Source organism: Boleophthalmus pectinirostris, unplaced genomic scaffold (genome assembly GCF_026225935.1).
Source record: "Boleophthalmus pectinirostris isolate CB_2022bp ecotype Guang Dong unplaced genomic scaffold, ASM2622593v1 HiC_scaffold_3, whole genome shotgun sequence".
Classification (NCBI taxonomy): domain Eukaryota; kingdom Metazoa; phylum Chordata; class Actinopteri; order Gobiiformes; family Gobiidae; genus Boleophthalmus; species Boleophthalmus pectinirostris.
The window spans coordinates 32,331,740-32,351,501 of NW_026571299.1; the positions used below are offsets into that span (position 1 = coordinate 32,331,740).

At 37.8% G+C, this 19,762-nt stretch overlaps 1 protein-coding gene across 11 annotated transcripts in view; it reads left to right on the plus strand.

Annotated features, from left to right (window-relative positions):
• LOC110168616 (kazrin-like) overlaps window positions 1-19,762 on the plus strand; it is a 218,572-nt gene that overhangs the window by 100,907 nt on the left and 97,903 nt on the right. For all 11 annotated transcript variants that reach the window (XM_055160714.1, XM_055160709.1, XM_055160713.1 and 8 more), the window contains one exon: window positions 1,825-2,008. In XM_055160714.1, coding sequence (XP_055016689.1) covers window positions 1,825-2,008 — 184 coding nt within the window. The remainder of the gene's footprint in view (window positions 1-1,824; window positions 2,009-19,762) is intronic.

Below are 19,762 nucleotides of genomic sequence, written 5' to 3' on the forward strand. Positions count from 1 at the left end.
GTGGTAGTAGTCATAGTAGTAAAAGTAGTAGTAGTAGAAATAGTAGTAGTAGTAGTAGAAGTAGTAGTTGTAATAGTAGATAGTAATATTAGATAGTAGTAGTAGTAGTAGTAGTAGTAGTAGTGGTAGTAGTCGTAGTAGTAGCCGTACTAGTAGTAGTCATAGTACTAGAAGTATTAGTAGTAGAAGTTATAGTAGTAGTAGAAATAGAAGTAGAAATAGTAGTAGTAGTCGTAGAAGTAGTTGTAATAGTAGATAGTAATATTAGATAGTAGTAATAGTAGTAGTAGTAGTAGTGGTAGTAGTTGTAGTAGTAGTAGTCATACTAGTAGTAGTCATAGTACTAGAAGTAGTAGTAGTAGAAGTTAGTAATAGTAGTATCAGTAGAAGTAGTAGATGTAATAGTTGTAACAGTAGTTAATAGTAGGTAGTAATATTAGATAGTAGTTGTAGTAGTAGTAGCAGTGGCAGTGGTAGCAGTGGCAGTTAATGAATCTACAAGCAGAAACTTTTTGAACATACTTCTTTGAAATCTGTCAGAAAAAAAAAAAAAAAAAAAAACGTTATACAAATTCTGGTATTTAAAGGTACACTATGTAACTTTTCTGGTAAAGGGTCTGCCACTTGTATGTCTCCATGCAGATATGATTGAATTGCCTGGAATGTTCCACTGTACCACATAAAACTTGTCTATCAGCCAAGCCAAGCAACAGGTCTGATCAGTAAGAATGTATGTTCTTTCTTAGCTATAAAAACATCTGTAATGGTATAAATGTAAAATAGCTACGAATATCATACTGCAGAACATTCTAGGAAACACATTAAAATCTCTATTGGGAAAGTTACATACTGCATCTTTAAATCAATATGATACAGTTTAACTAACCTAACAGAAATGTGACACATGTGATACACTTACTCGTGAATGGAGTTTTCAAAAGTTTTACTCAAATGTATGTACTGATGGTAGTATTACTGAGGCAAAAGTACAAATAATCGAAAAAGGAAAAAAACTATAAAACTTAACGTAACATTCCTGTCCAACATGCCCCCTGTTTCTTTTGAAGAGAAAGTTTACTCAAATGTTTTCCCCTCTTTTCGCTGTTTTTGTCCGGCCCCCTCCCTCCTGGAGCGCTGTGGGGGTGAGCGTTCCCAGGACAAAGCCGGGCTGGGGTGCAGAATGGAGTGAATGAAGGGGGCCGGAGTGAGACAAAAGCCAGCGGGGGAGTGAGAGAGTGGGCTAGTGAAAACATGAGAGGGGCTTGACAACTGCTCGTCAAAGGGACTGTGGAACACGGACTTGTGAGTGACCAAAAATGTCCTCAAAACTTGTAAAAACATCTTAAATTTACTTCAACTTTGTTCCTCCGTTAAGTAAACTGTGAACACCACTGCAAAGGCAACGACATGTGACATTCTTTATAAGTTGGGATAGTTGTGACGCTATTTGCAGAGTTGCAAAGTGTCCCTCCCCCCCTCCCTTACACCACATGGTACAGTCCGTTCAAAGGCTGCATGTCATCTCACTATGTGCTGGTCCTGTGGAAGAGCAGCTGCTACACAACGCGCTCTCCCACTCTGTCTCTTTGCTTTGCCGCTAAAATCTCCTCCACCTCCTCCTCCTCTCTTCTTCTTCTTTCTCTCCCTCCTCCGTCTTTCCGATGCTCTATCCGGCGTTCCGTAACTACTAGAAGCAGAGGATTTTAGCTTTTAGTGCTTGTTATGTTTGAAGTGAAGTAAAAGTAGTGGGCTGAACGCGCAGGTGGAGTTTACGCTGGTGGATGCTGACACGATGTTGCTGGTCTGTGTGGATGTGCTCTCCAGGGGAAAATACTTAAAATGATGGAGGACAACAAGCAGCTGGCTCAGAGGATTGACGGGGCCATCCAGTCGTCCAGTCGTGAAGTGACAAACCTGCGCTCCGAGCTGTGTGCCACCAGCCGCAGACTGGCAGAGCTGGACCCGGGTAGCCCCCCGCCTCTTGAGAACCATCATCTGGACTACAGAGGTGAGTACTGCTGTTACTACGAATACTAGTTCTTGTTCTAGTACGGTGGTGCAACTACAGTGTTTGTCAAACTTTGTCTGACAACTAGAGCCTGTGATATGTGTTTCTGTGCAGCAACTGTCATGAAGTAGTCTAAACAAGGCTGACCCGGGACTCAGGACTAAAGCACCTGTCAAGCAAGACTAAACTACGACTAAACCAGGACTAAACCAGGACTAAACAAGAACTAAACCAAGACTCAAATTATGGATTCATGAGACTAACGCAGAACTAAAGCAGCTATCGATCAGAACTACAACTGGAACAGGACTTAAACAGAACAAAATCAGGACTGTGTGGATCATATGACTAAACCAAGGACTAAACCAGGACTAAACCAGCACTGGGCTAGAACTAAACCAAGACAGAAATGATGAATTTATGAGACTAACGCAGAACTAAAGCAGCTGTCGATCAGAACTATAACTAAAACAGGACTTAAACAGAACAAAATCAGGACTATGCAGATCATATGACTAAACCAGGACTAAACCAGGGTTAATCCAGGACTAAACCAGGGCTAAACTAGGGTTAAACCAGGACTAAACCAGCACTGAATAAGAACTAAACCAAGACAGAAATTATGGATTAATGAGACTAACGCAGAACTAAAGCAGCTGTCGATCAGAACTATAACTAAAACAGCACTTAAACAGAACTAAATCAGGACTATGCAGATCATATGACTAAACCAGGACTAAACCAGGACTAAACCAGGACAAAACCAGGGCTAAACCAGGGTTAATCCAGGACTAAACCAGGGCTAAAAAAGGGCTAAACCAAGACCGAAATTATGAATTTATGAGAATAACTCAGAAATAAAGCAAGACTAAATCAGCTTGTCGATCAGAACTAAAATTAAACCAGGGCATAAACAGAACTTAAACAGAACTAAACCAGGATTAAATCAGGACTGAACTAAGACTAAACCAAGACTTAACCAGGACTTAACCAGGACTGAACAAGAACTAAACCAAGACAGAAATTATGGACTTATAAGACTAGCTCCGAACTAAAGCAGGACTAAATCAGCTATCAATCAGAACTAAAACGAAACCTGGGCTGAACCAAGACTTAACCAGAACTAAACCAGGATTAAATCAAGACTGAACCAAGACTAAGCCAAGACTTAACCAAGACTGAACCAAGACTAAGCCAGGACTGAACAAGAACTAAACCAAGATAGAAATTATGGATTTATGAGACTAACTCAGAACTAAAGCAAGACTAAATCAGCTGTCGATCAGAACTTAGACTAAACCAGGGCTGATACAGGATTTAACCAGAACTAAACCAGGATTAAACCAGGACTGAACCCAGACTTAACCAGGACCAAACCAGAACCAAACCAAACGTAAACAGATAAAAAATTAATGGACTAAAACAGGACTATGTGGATCATGTGACTAAACCAAGACCAAACCAGAACTTAACCAGGACTAAACCAAAATAGAACTACTGCATCTAGAGGACTAACACAGGACTAAAACAGGATTTAAAAAGAACTACACAAGAACTAAAACCAAGACTAAACTGAGACCAAATTAATATATAGACTTACAGGAGTTAATCAGCTTAAACCAAGACTTAACCAGGATTTAACCAAGACTAAACCAGAACCAAACCAAAACAGAAATTATATCGACATGGAACTTCGCATGCACCGCAACTTGTACTCTAACCACACTTTGAAAACCACTTCTGCTTACTTGTACATTGCTGAAGTTACAAGATACATAATCCTCTCTGCATTTCCAGTATGTCTGAATCTGCTGTGAAATCTAGTTAATTCTGTTGGCCCTGAAGAGTTGGAGTCAAGAACTTTTGGCTGGTCGCAGATTTTGGTTTTGCGTTGGTTTCCAGGACAGCGGCATGTTTGCTTTGGGCTCCTCTCTGCAATCTTCCTCACTATACAATGATGTGACGAGTGAATAATGAAAAAAGTCTTACACAAATGCTGCTATGGCCCTCCCTGTCTTCTCTATTCACTGAAGCCTTGAATGAAAACCACTGTTCTTCGTTCCAATATTGCACAGTTAATGATTTCTGCGCGCTTATACTTGCTCTACAACCTCGGTGACATTTGGCTGGCATTTGTGATCCGTGACTGTGGCTATAGATATCATTTAAGTAAAGTTTGATGAGGGGGCTTTGGTGTTTGCATGTTAATTGAAAAGTTGATTGAATTCTTAATATGGTGTGATCGCATAAACTTATTATTTATGAACCTATAGTGTGAGATTCAAAGGGAGGGTCCAGGAAAGTATTTATGTTGGTTATATATAGATGGATAATGTTTGAAAGTTCTGTTCTGATTTTTTAAAATCTTAACAGAATTATCTTATTTCGTCTACAAATTTCTTCATTTCATTGTATTTTAGCGTGATTAAAAGTGCAACTGTAACTGTAAAGGCGTACACTGTGTGATCATTTCAATGGTTTCACTCAGCCACACCTCAAACTGTATGACCAAATCGCAGGGTTTAAAAGTTCACAGCTCATGATTCATGTTCTCACACTATATGAACTGCTTCAACAGTGCAAAACCCTGATGAGAAACGAATTGGTATTCTTGTCACCTACGATTGCCGGTCTGGAGCTGGCCGTGAGATATTAATCAGTTCTCGTTACCCCATGTATACTTCACGAAGCATGACACGCCAAATCTCGTCCCGGTCCCCAAAACAGTCGCACAAGTGAAAATCGGCTCAAAAAGTGCCAAAAATCACACAGAGCATGCCTGGCTTAAGGGTCTGCCCCCTGCTGTCTCCATGGCGATTTTATTGCTTTGCCTGGAATGTCCCACAGTATGGTATTCAATTATCTACAGTAAAGTATATCCATGTAGAGAAGGTCAGATCTGTGGAGAGGCCACACTACTCACAGTGACAATGCATATTATTAGATATCAGAAAAGTCCACAGTGTGCCTTTATAGGGGACATATTATGCAACATTGACTTAAGTAAGCCCTTTACATTGCTGTAACAGTGTTCCCTCATCATTAACTGCATTGTGCCGTAATCAAGGCTTGATTGCTCAGAAAATGTCTGCATTTACCAGCCTACATATTTGTCGAAACCACCAGTGCAATGCATGATATGTCCTAAACCAGGTCTAAAATCAGGACTAAACCAGAACTAAACCAGGAATAAACCAAGACTAAACAGATCCTTGTGTTGTGATAAACTGAAGTGGTGTGTGGGGTCTCTGCATGGTCTGGTCTGTTATGTCAGGAGGTGGATAGAACAAACCAGAACTAAACCAGGACTAAACCAGGTCTAAACCAGGACTAAACCAGGACGAAACAGCTCCTTGTATTGTTCTAATATGAGGTGTTGTTTGGGTCTACTGGGTGAGCTGTGTTACGTCAGGGTCCTGAGGTGAGACAGATCACAGTCTGAGAGCCTCGCTGTCAAAACCCATTATATGAATCCTGGAGTTCAACAGCAGGTGACTCTCCAAAGCACTGAGCGCCCGCAAGCCAAGACTACACAAGACTGCAGCGAAGTCTCTTTTAATGGTGAATACAAGTGGAAGGCCAGATATTGTCGGAAAAAATGTGTTGAAAGAGTTGAATATTGAGGACAAAAACTGATTAAATTAAAGTGTGTATGAGATTTTGACAATTCTGTCATTTCTGTTGGTAGAATAATACCTGTTGTAAATATAAACTATAGTTTTATAACATTTCTGTCCAGAAGTTTGACTCAATTTACATGTGATAAACAATGCTTTAATAAGCATAATAATTTTATAATTTCTGTGTATATTACTTTTTGTATGATTTTCAAACTTTAACCATTTTAGCAATTTCTTTGGATTGCAAAATGATCATCTGAATATTGGTGTCCAGAGATTTAAAAATACATATATTGAGATACAAATTGTAGTTGGTCTTCCATAGTACCAAAGCAAATACTGTACTATAAAAATCTAGATTAGAAGTGTTTATCTGTCTGCCAACGTGCTTTTTCATTCCTGCAATCGTTCATAAACACTTCTTTATGACTCTCAACACAACACAATCCTTTGTCACGCTGAACCCCTTACACAACCACAACATTTACTGATTCAAATTAGAGACTTGTCCAAGTGTTTGAGTTGTAAAAATACTCAGAGGATTAAGTTGCCATATTACTGCAGTATATGTACAATCCAACATTAAACAGAAGCCCATTAAAGTGTGCTGCTGAAAGAGTATTTGTTACATTAGCTTGCCTTGGAAATGCCTGTGATAAGTTTTGAATTGTAGGAAATCCTTATCGGAGAGTATCTGGACGCCGCAATGGAGCATTCCACTTGTTAGCTGTTTTTAGCCTTCGCAACTTCGGTGTTTATATTGTGTAATCCTGTATTCACCGCACATTGAAAGTATTGCACAGAATGGTTTGTGCAGTGTTTGGTTGTGAGAATATTTATTGCTGGACCTCAAGCTTCTCTTGTGCTTTTGTTTTACAGGATTTGACAATAGAGTAGAAATGAAATGCATGCAGATATAGATATACTGTTATCTAGGCTCTTTTCAGTAATATTGCATCACTAAGGGTGATGCTGAAGTGAAGACTGGCTGATGCTCGCTGTGGCTGGAGCCGTGAATGTTTTAATCTAAACATACAGAGAACCTGATATTTGCTAATTAGCCCTGGGATAACGTTACGTCGGATGTTAGCCAACTGGCTCCACTATGTTATCTAACATATAGGTGCAATTTCCCGTTGGTAGGAGGTGTTTCTAAACAATATTATACAGCAGCGTTCGGTTCCCGAATTCAAGACATTTTTACAATAGATTTTAATTAACACAATTGTTGGTCGCTGTTGTAGCTTCTTGTGCCATTACTGTTTTTACCCTCTGCTACAAACTTGAGCATGCGCAGTCTTGATCTTGATCGATGTTTCTTCTGCTCGATGGATAATGTCTGTGAAGTGATGACGTATTTTTGACAGTAAAGTTCCGTCTGTGAATTCGTATTCGTACTGATGAAAGCGTAATCCTAAATTTTCATTTCGTGATTGTAATTCATGACTTCGTAATTTTTCAATTCGTATTCTGATGGATAAAATACACACAATATATTTTATGTACGACTGGACTCATTTGAGAGTTTACAAATATTTATTTTATGCGCAACTACAGCCAAATATGCACGGATTTCCCAAATACGCACGGATTTCTATTTTATGCGCACAATTATTTTTGACAGCTTTCTTACTCCATAGGTTTTACTTATAAAATTATTCTATCAACACAGACGTTCACATCGACAGTCTGGTGTAATAATAGATTTGCTTTGGGTGTTTTGTGGAGTGGGTAAGACTGTTTTTAGTGGCAGGCTAACTGTGGCCATTGACATGCACTAGCCTAGCACCAGTGACCTCTGCAAATACAAGGACTGGATGAAATATTTAAAAAAGTGTCTCCACATGTCGCCAACACTCTGCCTCACTAGGAAATGAGCTCCTATGTCCAAACTTTCGGACTGTCCCTTTAAAGGTGCATTGCGTAACTTTTCCATCAGATGCTTTTTTTTTACGTATATGCTATTACTTTGTCTGAAATGTTACATAGTATGGTATTAAACCTTTGTCTTCATGGAGACGAAACCAGACCAAGTTACAGGTCAGATCTGTGGAGATTCAACCCTGCTCACAGTTAGAATGCCTGTTTTTCTAGTATTTTGAGCTATAAATCCACCTGTAATTGAATAAATGTAAAGTAGAGCTGTTTTTACTGTCATACTGTGGTAGAGCAATGGCATATCCATAAAACAACCAGGCGATGGACCCCTAACCAAAAAGTTACACAGTGCAACTTTAACCAAACCAGGACTATATCATGCTAAACCAGGACTGGATCAAAATGAATCAACAATAAAACTACACTGACATCAAATCGGGACCAAACAAGAAACACAACCACGCTGAAAAGAGAAGGAGAAACTAGTATTGCATTTGACTTGGGTGGGGTGAAAACCATGAGAAAAATGCACATAGCAGTAGTTTCTTTTCTATCGAGGGACTTTGAGTATTACCCCACATGCACAAAGTTTATCGAGGCTCATTCCAGAGTCTTGGCAGCCCCATCTCCTTCTCTTTCTCTCTCTTTCTCCCTCTTTCCTCAGTCCCTCTCCTGTTTTCTCCACAGAATCTTATCTCTCTCCTCTAAACCTTTGTCTTTCTCTCTCTTTATCCCTTTCACTTCTTTCTCTCTTCTGTAGACCTGTCACGATAATTACTGTACTTACTGGCCAATATACAAAAGCTGGAACTATATATTTTGCGGCTCAGTACTTATCGTGTGTACAATTTCTTTGCAATAGTGGCGAGATTTTTGCCATTTTCATGTTGTAAGGTCAGATTTGAGCTGTAGAAGGTGGAATAAATAAGTTCTCTGGCTAATTATCAGTTCATTCTGCCATGTAGTGTTTGCAGCTCATGCATTTTAATGATACTGTCTATTTAAAAATTGGTTTACTGGGAGTATTCTGCTTTGTGTCAGTGGTAAAAAGTAGTTTCAATATTTTTGTTTATTGCAATATTTCTCTGTACCAATAAATCATGCTTCGAAGTGTGTTATCATGACAGGTCTACTCTTCTGTACCCCCTCTCGTTCATTCTCTATATCCTCTTTTTTTTCCCTTTCCTCTTTTTCTACCCCTTTCCTGTCGTCGCACTCCTCTCTTCATCCTCTTTCTCTCTTCATGCACCTTTACCTTCTGTCTCTCTCCTGGTATTGGTATGGTATTTTTTTTTCTTACTTTCTCTCTGTCTGGCTCTCTTTCCCTTTCCTCATTCTCTCTATTTACCCTTTTTTCTCCACTTTCTCTCTCCTTTCTCCACCTCTCCCACCCCTCCCTCCCTCTCTCTCTGAGGTATTTGCTGTGTCCACCTCTCTGGCCTCTGTCTGGTTTTCCTGTATCCGCGGTAACAGCAGCAGCATTCCCATGAACATTCCAGAATGTCAGTGCAGTGATGTCATACTTCCTGTTCCCAGAGAGGCCCCGGGTACAGTCAGGTGACCCCCGGCCGCCATCAAACCAGATGTACTCCAGACTAGAGCTTAAGTCAGGTGGGATTTGTTAGTACTTTAAACTAATGTTACTTGTACACTGAGTTTAGTCAATTATTATGTGATCTACAATTCAGTGTACGATTAAATAAAAATAAAGGGTCCGTATTACACTGTTTTCTGATCTGTGTTGTTTCTTCATCACAAACATACCTGGAGTTGTGTTTTGTTTCTGTAAATTTGGACTGGAGTTCTTCTCTCAAACAGAAAACACTTTGTTCCAATTTGTGACGTCATGTAGTAATACAGGAAGTGCTCCACTGTGTTTTTAAACTCCACACACCTTCACTAGAATCGTTTGGATCATTTCAGACTGGAAATTGCTAATCTCTACTAAACTAAAGGTGAAAGGAACTGTTAACTTGAAAACTACTGCTCCATGACATCACAAGGTGGAACGGAGCATTTTGAGCTTTGGAGATGTAGACAGTAATAATGCAGGATTACTCAAACATGTGAAGAGCTGGGTATCATTAAGAAGTTGCTGATACAATATATATCTTGATACAGAGGTCACAGTACGATACATATCTCAATACAGAGGTCACGATACGATACATATCTCGGTAGAGAGGTCACGATACGATGCATATCTCAGTACAGAGGTCACGATACGATACATATCTCGATACAGAGGTCACAATACGATGCATATCTCAGTACAGAGGTCACGATACGATACATATCTCAGTACAGAGGTCACAATACGATGCATATCTCGGTACAGAGGTCACAATACGATGCATATCTCAGTACAGAGGTCACGATATGATACATATCTCGATACAGAGGTCACAATACGATGCATATCTCGGTACAGAGGTCACGATACGATGCATATCTCGATGCAGAGGTCACAATACGATACATATCTCGATACATAGGTCACAATACGATGCATATCTCAATATAGAGGTCACGATACGATACATATCTGGGTACAGAGGTCACGATACGATACATATCTCGGTATAGAGGTCACGATATGATACATATCTCGATACAGAGGTCACGATACGATGCATATCTCGATACGATGCCTGTTTCGATACAGTGCACTTTCAATTTGATACAATATATTTCAAATCGATTTGATATGGTTCAATAAAAAAATAAAGGTTAAATCATGGTTGTGTTGCTAAAAGTCTTTGTTAAACCACTTCTTGTGCAAAGTTTATATGAAACACAAACATTTTAATCATCAAAACTGTGAAAATGGAGCTGTCCATGAATAAATTCAAATTTGAATTCAAATTCAAATGTCAAATGTGTTTTATAAGTGAGTTCCTTCCACTAAACTGCTGTAAACTGTAAAACTGTAGCGCTGTAACAAAATAATTTAGTAAAATATACCAAAAAATACTCTTGGCAATATATCAATATAGCAGCCCACGATATCGATATTGTATCATCACATTAAATGATACGATATATCAATATTTCAGTATTTTTGCACATCCTCAACATGTGTGAATGAAACAAAACACAACTCCAGGTATGTTTTTGAGGAATTTTGTGTAACTTTTAATAGAAGACTTAAGTTTAATCTCAAGAAGAAGGAATATATTTATGTAACAAAACTAAATGTATAATTCTTGAAGCAGACTTATTAATAGAGCTTTTAATCATGTTATAGTTGTTTCTCTTCTCATTTACCCACTCCAAGATGTATTTGGCGTGACTCATGCATATTTGTTTAATCTTTATACGCCTGTGTTCAAAACATCATCGCTCTGATCAACTCCCATTTTCACCACCACGACTCCTTCCACTGCTCTGTACTTCACTCTGCTATTCTATCTCCTCTTTTTACCTAAATGTCTGGGTTGAGGTTCAAGTATTGTTCAGAAGGTGAATGAGCTGCAAAGTAAACCACAATATCACTGTTTGAAAAATGACACTGTCTCTATCCCCTTTAATCAGCTTTTATACTCTCCTGTAGTTTTGGCAGAGGTGAGAAGATTGATATCTCTTGGAAATGATTTTGTCAAGTGTGCAGTATCAGTGAAATTACTTGTTACTTTTGTGTATCTGAAGTACTTTTCCATCCTGTTTCTATACCCATTTAAAGGTGCAGTTCCATATTATGACTTTAAACACATCTATCTAGCATTTATCCATTACGGGTGTTTCTATTGCTCAGAAATACAGTAATTCTCACTGCGAATTGGGGCGACTCTTCACAGATCTGACCTATAATGCAGCCTATAGTTAGTTAGTTACAGACAAAGCAATAACATTTCCAAAAAGACAAACAGGTGACGGACCCTCTACCAGAAAAGTTACGCAGTGCACCTTTAACATTTGCTTTCTAAAATGTAACTTAACCCAAAGATCATTGCAGTGTTGTTTTGGTGCGTGCTTTGTCAGTGTAGTGGTGCCTTCTCTGTCCTCTGTTCCAAGAATGTAGCTGCTAAACAGTTTCCACAGCCAGGGATTTGTGGTGTTGGACAAAATATACAATGGAAAAAGCCAGCTCGGAAAGACAGTTTGGGGAAATCCTCCATGTTCCTCTCAAAGAATAGAGAAGAAGAGTTGTATCTGACACAACAAGCAAATCAGCATTCAGTGGTGGATGGCAACAAATTAAAAGTAGCGCTGTATTTAATAGGGATGTAACGATATCCAAATCCCTCAGTATGATATTTTCACGATATACAGCTCACGGTATATTTATTGCAATATTTTGTGGGGGCTAACAAAATTGAGAATTTGCTGCTGTTTCCTTTTAAATTGCCTTGACAAGACTTTTTTTGTCATAATCCAAAGAATAAATATATAAAAGTGCTTATAACAGTGATTTCTTCATGTAATATGCACTGAAACTGAGCAAAGGATCATGGTCTATGTAGTTCCCTTTGTTTTTTTTAGCTATATTGCTGCACTATAACTATTAATTTAAGCAAAGAGACTTGTAATTCAATATATTATGATGGCCCACGATATTACGGCGAGATTTTTGACGATAAGATATCACAATATTTTGGTTATTGTTACATCCTTGGTACTTAAGTAGATTTTTTTAGGTGTCTGTACTTTACTTCAGAGCATTTTACAGTGGGTACTTTTTACTTTGACTTCACTACATTTGAGAGCAGGTATTTGTACTTTTTACTCCACTACATTTTTAACAAAACTGAAAAGTAAAAGTACTTTTCATATAATTATTTTTGGGGGTATTTTTAGCATATTTTTACCATGCTGGAAAAATAAAATCTTAAAAAAAAAATACACAAAATTCCTAGGAAAAAAGAGGAAACTGATTTGTATTGCCACTGTTGATCAAAATCTGTATACTTTTTAAAATCAATATCACCACTTTTAATACTTTAACAAATTCACAACACTTTCTCAAAATCTGTGTGAAATTCTTTTTCTTTTTACAATTTACAGGTACTTTAATATTTGTATTTAAGTACATTTTTTGTGTGATATTTTTACTTTTTGCCTCTGTATCTGGGGGTCCATCAAATGCTTTACTTCATGGAGATGTTATTGTTTTGTCTGGAATGTTTCACAGTATGGTATTAAACATTTCTATCTTCATGGAGACCAAACCAGACCGAGTTACAAGTCAGATCTGTGGAGAGACAGCCCTGCTCACAGTCAGAATGTCTGTTTTTCCAAGTATTTTTGAGCTTTAAAACCACCTGAAATTGAACAAATGTAAGGTAGACCTGTTTAAAGTCATACTGTGGAACATTCCAGGCAGTGAAACAAGCAGGTGACGGACCCTCAACCAAAAAGTTACATAGTGCAACTTTAAGTAACTGTACATCATCCACTGCTGTTCAGATCTGACATTACCAGTGCGTGCAGTAACAGGATTCACAGGTAGACTGGCTGGATTTTGTTTTGTTTTTTTGGCCTAAATCTCTGGATGCTCTCATCTCAAAATGCCGTACAGAATACATCCTTCACTGGAGATGTGGAAAATCATAGTTAGGCTCAGGCAGTCTGGGAGAGCTCATCCCATAATGCTTGAAAAGTTGTGTGGAAAAGAGGTGGAAAAGGATTCTCAACATCTCTGCAATAACATGAGTCAGAAAGTTTTGGTGCTTTTGGCAGTGTATGCTCTAGTATCATTAAAGCTGCACTATGGAACTTTTCGGTTGGAGGTCCGTCACCTGCTTGTTTCTATGGATGTGTCATTGCTCCATAATATGACATTAAACAGATCTACCATACTTATATTCAATTACAGGTGGTTTTATTTAAAGATACCTAGAAAAACGCATTCTGACACTGGTCTGGCTTGGTCTCCATGGAGATAGAAACGTTTAACACCATACTGTGAACCATTCCAGACAAAGCAATAACAACTCCATGGACAAAAGCATTTGACAGACCTTCCACCAGAAAAGTTACACCGTGCACCTTTAGATGGGACAGAACAAAAAACAGGTTAAAGTGCAATGAGCATTTTAAAACATTTTGGCATAAATTAGTACATTTCAGAACTCTTGCAGTAGTGCCTTATGGGGTTTTGATTGGTCACTTTCAGAGCTTGTTTGTACAAAGAGACTGCCCTTTTCACAGCTGATCCAGACAGTGATACGATATGAAAAATGTGACTAAACTATTACATGAAATTACAACTTTGCTGCATTTATTAACCTCATGAATGTTATTTTTACATGGCCTTCAAATTGTAAGTGAATACAGCAATTTGATAAGACAGACCCTTTTCGTGGTTTCAAATGCAGCTCAGAACTGTGCTGTAATACTCTGATATCTTGTACTTTGATAGAGCAGTATTTTACCTATGATCAGTCAATCTTTAGACAATCAATTCTAGAGATGTAACGCTATTTAAATCACACAGTACGATACAATTATGATATTCATTTCATAATACGATATTTATTGCGATATTGTGGAGATGCTACAGAATTGAAGATATGCTACTTTTTCCTTTTACAAATCCTTGAGGAGCCTTTGGGACTACAAGAATGTTATAATCCAAAGAATTAGGATTGAAAGTTTCTTTATAACAGTTACTTCAGTTACTTCAAAAGATCACCGTCGATTTAGTTTCCTCCATTTATGTTGTTGCAATAAAACAATGCATATAAGCAAAGATGATATTTGATACATTGTGACAACCCACAATATTATAACAAGAAGTTGGACGATACGATATCATGATATTTCAGTTATTGTTACATCCAGCTGTGGAAAGTGATGAACTAAAGTAGTAAAGTAGAGTACTTAAGCATACATTTTAGGTATCTGTATACTATCTATACTTAAGGACATGTTTCAGTGCATACTTTTCACTTTTACTTCACTACATTTGAGAGCAACTATCCGTACTTTCTACTCCACTACATTTTTAAACCAGAATGAAAAGTCAAAGTGTTTTTCATTATTGTTTGAGAACTGATGAAAAGACTGAGACTTTATCTTTAGCAAGTCAGTAATTTGAGTGAACAAAAATACACAAAAAATACTGATTCAGTTGTTTCTGTTGAACAAAACTGAGCAAGAATCTGTATCAAAATTAGTACATTTGAAGCTTTATTAGATCTCAAACTCTGTGCAAAATACTTTCACCTTACCTTTTAGTCTTTAAGTACATTTTTAAACGGGCACTTTAATCCTTTCCTATTCCTAAGTAGATTTTTTTATATGGTACTTTTACTTGTAGTTGAGTATTTTTTGCCTTGGTATCTGTACTTAAAAGTGAATAATTCTTCCACCACTGGTTACATCCCAAATCACTTCATAAATTTACATCTTTGATAATGATGTTTACTGTATTGTACTTAAACTATTACCAAGTTGTTTATCAGTATTATTTTCTTGGTAATTCATAACCTTTTCAAAAATAGTGAAAATCAGTACTGTCAATTTAATATATTCCTGGGGTGACGCTACACCTTTATTATCGCCCTGTCTATTTCACCCATAACTCCTGCACCATAACTCCACCTCTACAAAACCAATCTCTACCATTCATTATTTCCTGTCGTGTGTAGGAAATACAAATCCACTGTGCTATCCATCCCAGCTCAGGTCTGAACACTGTCCTTCAGGATGGACACAGCGCTCTTGTACTATACATGAGTTATAGTCAGGTGCAGGTCCGTGGTGAGGGGGAACTGTCCTGGGACTGAGCCAATACAAATCCATAAATCTGTATAAACACAACTCACTGTCTGCAGCCCACTCAAACTGCAGCCAGGAGTCAAAACAGAGGCTCCTGACAGACTCGAGTGCTGTTCAGTGTTTGTGTTTTTTGTTTGTTTTTGGGATGGAGATATGTATTTTTGATCAGGTGTAACTTTGCGAGCATTTACATTCAGGTTTAAGTGTTTGTTGTGTGACATAAAGGGAAGACTCTATGGGCTAAAAATGTGTCTCTCATAATTGGAGCTTGTGTTGTTGTATTTTCGGATTATGCCACACTCTGAAATCGCTTATTGTAAAAGTGCACTGCGTAACATTTGCCACCTACTTATCTCCATGGACATGTTATTGCTTTCTCTAGAATGTTCCACAGTACAGATTAAAGGGGTGTAATGATATCCAAGTCTCACGATACGATATCATCACGGTATGAACCTCACGGCACGATATTTATTGAGATATCGTGGGAAATCTCATGATATGGTGGGGAGGCTCACGATTAGGGATGATCACGGTACGATATTTATTGTGATATTTTGTGGACATAACTGTTAATATGCTCCCTTTTTCTCTTAAATGCCTTGACAAGACTTAATCCAAAGAACTAAGACTTAAAAGTGCTTAGAACTGTTATTTCTTCTTGTAGTCTACACTGAAATGGAGCAAAGGATCATGGTCTATGTAGTTCCCTCTGTCTTTTTTTAGCTATTGCTGCACCATAACTCTTAATTTAAGCAAAGAGACTTCTAATTCGATATATTGTGATGGTCCACGATATTATTGTGGAAAATTTGACGATGCGATCTCACAATATTTCGGTTATTTTTACAACACTACGCTACATTACACGTCAGATCTGTAGAGAGTTGCCCCTATTCACAGAAACAGAAACATCCATAATAAATAAATGCTAGATGACAATGTTTGAAGTCATATCATGGAACATTCCAGGCAAAAGTAATGGCATCTCCATGGAGACAAGCTGGTAACGGACCCTGCACCAGAAAAGTTGCGCAGTGCACCTTTAAACAAATGTTGCACAGAAAGAGAAGTTGGACTACTCAGTGTACTAAAACACAGTTAAGATCATTATATTTCAGATTTACTAACCATTTTTACCATTTTGTCCCAATTTTGCAATTTTTTAGGTTTCAAATTTTACTTCCTGTTTGGAATTCATGACATCAAATTAGGGAATTTCATAATTGTTACCTAGCAACCATATACTACTGGGTCAAGTCTCTCCAAATGTACACAGAAAGTATGACTTGACAAAGAAAACTATAAGAAAATGCTTTGATTTTGTTGAAATAATGTTCAAAGTATCAGAAAAATGTGGTCACAATTCTCCCAGTGTGATGTCATCAATGTTCTACTCTCTAAAATGAAACTCTCTTTTGTAATTTTCAAGACATTTTTCAACTTTTCTTCATAAACTGCTTCTTGTTTGGTGTAAAACTCTCATTTATATTTACACCAACTATTATGCCACCAAATTAAGTCAAAAGTTAAACAAGATTCAAAACACTTTAAATCAACTTAAAGTAATTAAATGGAAAAGACAAGACATGCATTCAAGTTTTTAATAGAATTTCCCCACACCCAACACACAAAACTGCTGACTTGCGAGAGAAAAAAATACCATCCTTCTCCATATTGTAGCCACTTAATCAGTTAATCAATCTTCATTTAAAAATCCTATACTGAGTACGAAGGCGTGTTTGACTTATAATACAGCTGGATGTGTGTCAGGAAAATTTGTGTGCATCCTGGATATTCCCACCCACCGTGCCAAGAAAGTTTTCATCTATTTTTAAACTTAAGTCGTGCTCCTGTGACCGAGGAAGTGATTTGAGGAAGAGGAGAGGGTCTGAGGAGGAAGGGAAGAGGAGGAGGAGGTGGAGGTGCTATTGTTTGGTTCTTCTCAGACCAGACTCAGGGCGGGACTCGCCAACCATCATGACGACCAGACTGAGGTATTCAGGGGGAAACCAGGAAAGACATAGAGACACAGAGACAGAGAGAGAGCGAGGGAGAGGGGCGGAGAGGTGGAGGGGTGGAGGGGTGGAGAGGTGGAGGGATGGAGGTGGGATTCAAATTCATTCAACACCATTCAAATACTGTAGAAATGTTAACTCTTACAACTGCTGCTATGTAACCAAATGCTATCACTACTACTACTACAACCACAACAACATCAATTACTACTTCTAATAGTACTACACCTACTATGTGTTGTTATACCCCTGTTTTGTTTAATGGTATTATTATAATGGCCTATACTTCTGCTGCTGCTTTTACTGCTCTTGTACTATAGAGCTAGATACTAGTACTACTAGTGCCTGTACTATGACTATTCCAACTTCTACTTGATACTAACTACTGCTGCTACTACTACTGCTATGGCTCCTACTACCGCCCATATACTACTACTACTTTAACTACTGCTACTACTAATCCTACTATTACGTCTACTACTCTTACCCCAGCTACTTCTTATACCTCTGCTTTGTTTAATGATATAATTTTCTACTATTACTATTAGCCTACGTCAACTGCTACTTATACTGCTTCTACTATATTTATATTGCCAGTTAGGGCTACCAGTACTATTCCAACTTCAACTACTTCTACTTGATACTAGAACTACTGCTGATATCACTTCTACGACTTCTGACATGCTACTACAACTGCTACAACTATGTCAACTACTATTACTACTAATACTAATTCTATTTCTCTACTACTACTATTCAGTACTACTGCATACTTCAGCTTTTGTTACTGTTGTCCATAAGCTGTAATTACTTTCAGTAGCACTAACAGATCCCAGCTGCTATTACTCTGATAGGACTTGAAAATACAGTATCTATTCTAATATCTAGTACCAAACCTTGACTAAACCCTGGTTTGTTGTTGCTGTGTGGTCAGAAATGACCCTTCAGACACTCCCCATTTTAAGGCAACATGTCCCCCAAATATTTACACGATCTGACCACAAGTATCTGGTTGGATGTGATTGTACAGAGGGGCAGGCGGGTGGTCCTTGGAGAGTTCTTGGTAGGCGGGATTTGAGCGTTCGTTTGCCTCTTGTGAACAATAATGTAATGAGAGACTGTGGGCCTCAAACTCAGGCCAGATGGAGAAAAGCAGATTCTTCCCTACAATTACTGAACTGCAGCTAAAGCACTGGACTCCCTCACTCCTCTCATCAACCAAACATACGGATTATCACCAGGCACGCTTTAGTTTGGAGATCTGCAATGTAGAGCCAGGCTGGACATGTTTTCTACCATATGGGTCAATTATTCTACAGTGTCAACAGCATGAGACAAGTGTGATTTGTGTTCATAGAATAACAATAACCCAGTATAGTAGCCAAAGACAGAAGGAATACAGACAGAAATAAAGAAAAACTCAAAAATATTAGAACTAGAATCTATATTTTTATTTAAACAAGTATCGATAATTACAAAAATCATATACATACTATATAGGACCTTTTATATTGTAATAATCTGTACCAAACCTTGACCAAAACCGAGTTTGTTTTGCATCAGAGCTACTAAGATCACATTGTAATTGCAAAGAAACTGCTATTACATTGTGTTAAAAGTTCATTCAGTTGTTTAAAAAGTGATTTCTGGAATTGAAAGCAAGTGTGATGGTTAGTTCTGTAACAGCACTACTTAAAAGCCAAAAAAATGTAAGTAGTATATACATGTATTACTAAAAATTTAGTTTAAAAAATATAGTTGTTTTAGGCAATTTCAACTATTTCTCCAGACAAAAATGGCCGCTGTTGGAGTTAGCTGGTTGGTTTTAGTTAATAAGTGGGCAGTAGCATTAAATAAATAAATACATTTTCCGTGTATTTTGTGTATAGCATTATTTTTTCCTTTTATCTGAAAAAATGTCAGAATTATTTTAAGAATTTTTGACCAGCTTAACATAACTAGAAGAGAGTTTTGATTGGCCTATTAGTCACTGTGGAGTCTGTTTGAGTTTATGGCTGACCAGGAAAAGGATTTGTTACAGTTAAGTGTCACGGTTCACAGCTGACAGATGACCTTTGACCCTAGAGCTTTTCAGGTTGATTAGCTGGTCACACGTTTCCATGGAGACAGCTGCTCTGAATGCTTTGAATTTGTTGGCAGGTGGCTACAAAGGCTTTCCAATGCAGAGTCAATGCACACTAAAGATATCAGGAGGCTTTAGGACAATTAGAACGTATTGCACAATGTAGGTCTTTGTCTGGTTAACGTCAAATTCAAATATACAAACGATTTTGGCCCTGAATTGTATTTTTAAGAGTCCATATGACACTATTTTTTGATCTCTGCTATAATGTTGTTTCCTTATCAAACACCATCACCTGGAGTTTCATTCACACATGTTTAATACACTTCCTGCAGATTTAGGTTTAGAGCCATTTAGATAATTTCAGCCCTGGAATTGCCAGTCTCTACTGAACAAAAGGTAAAAAGGAGCAGTTAACTTAAAAACTACCACT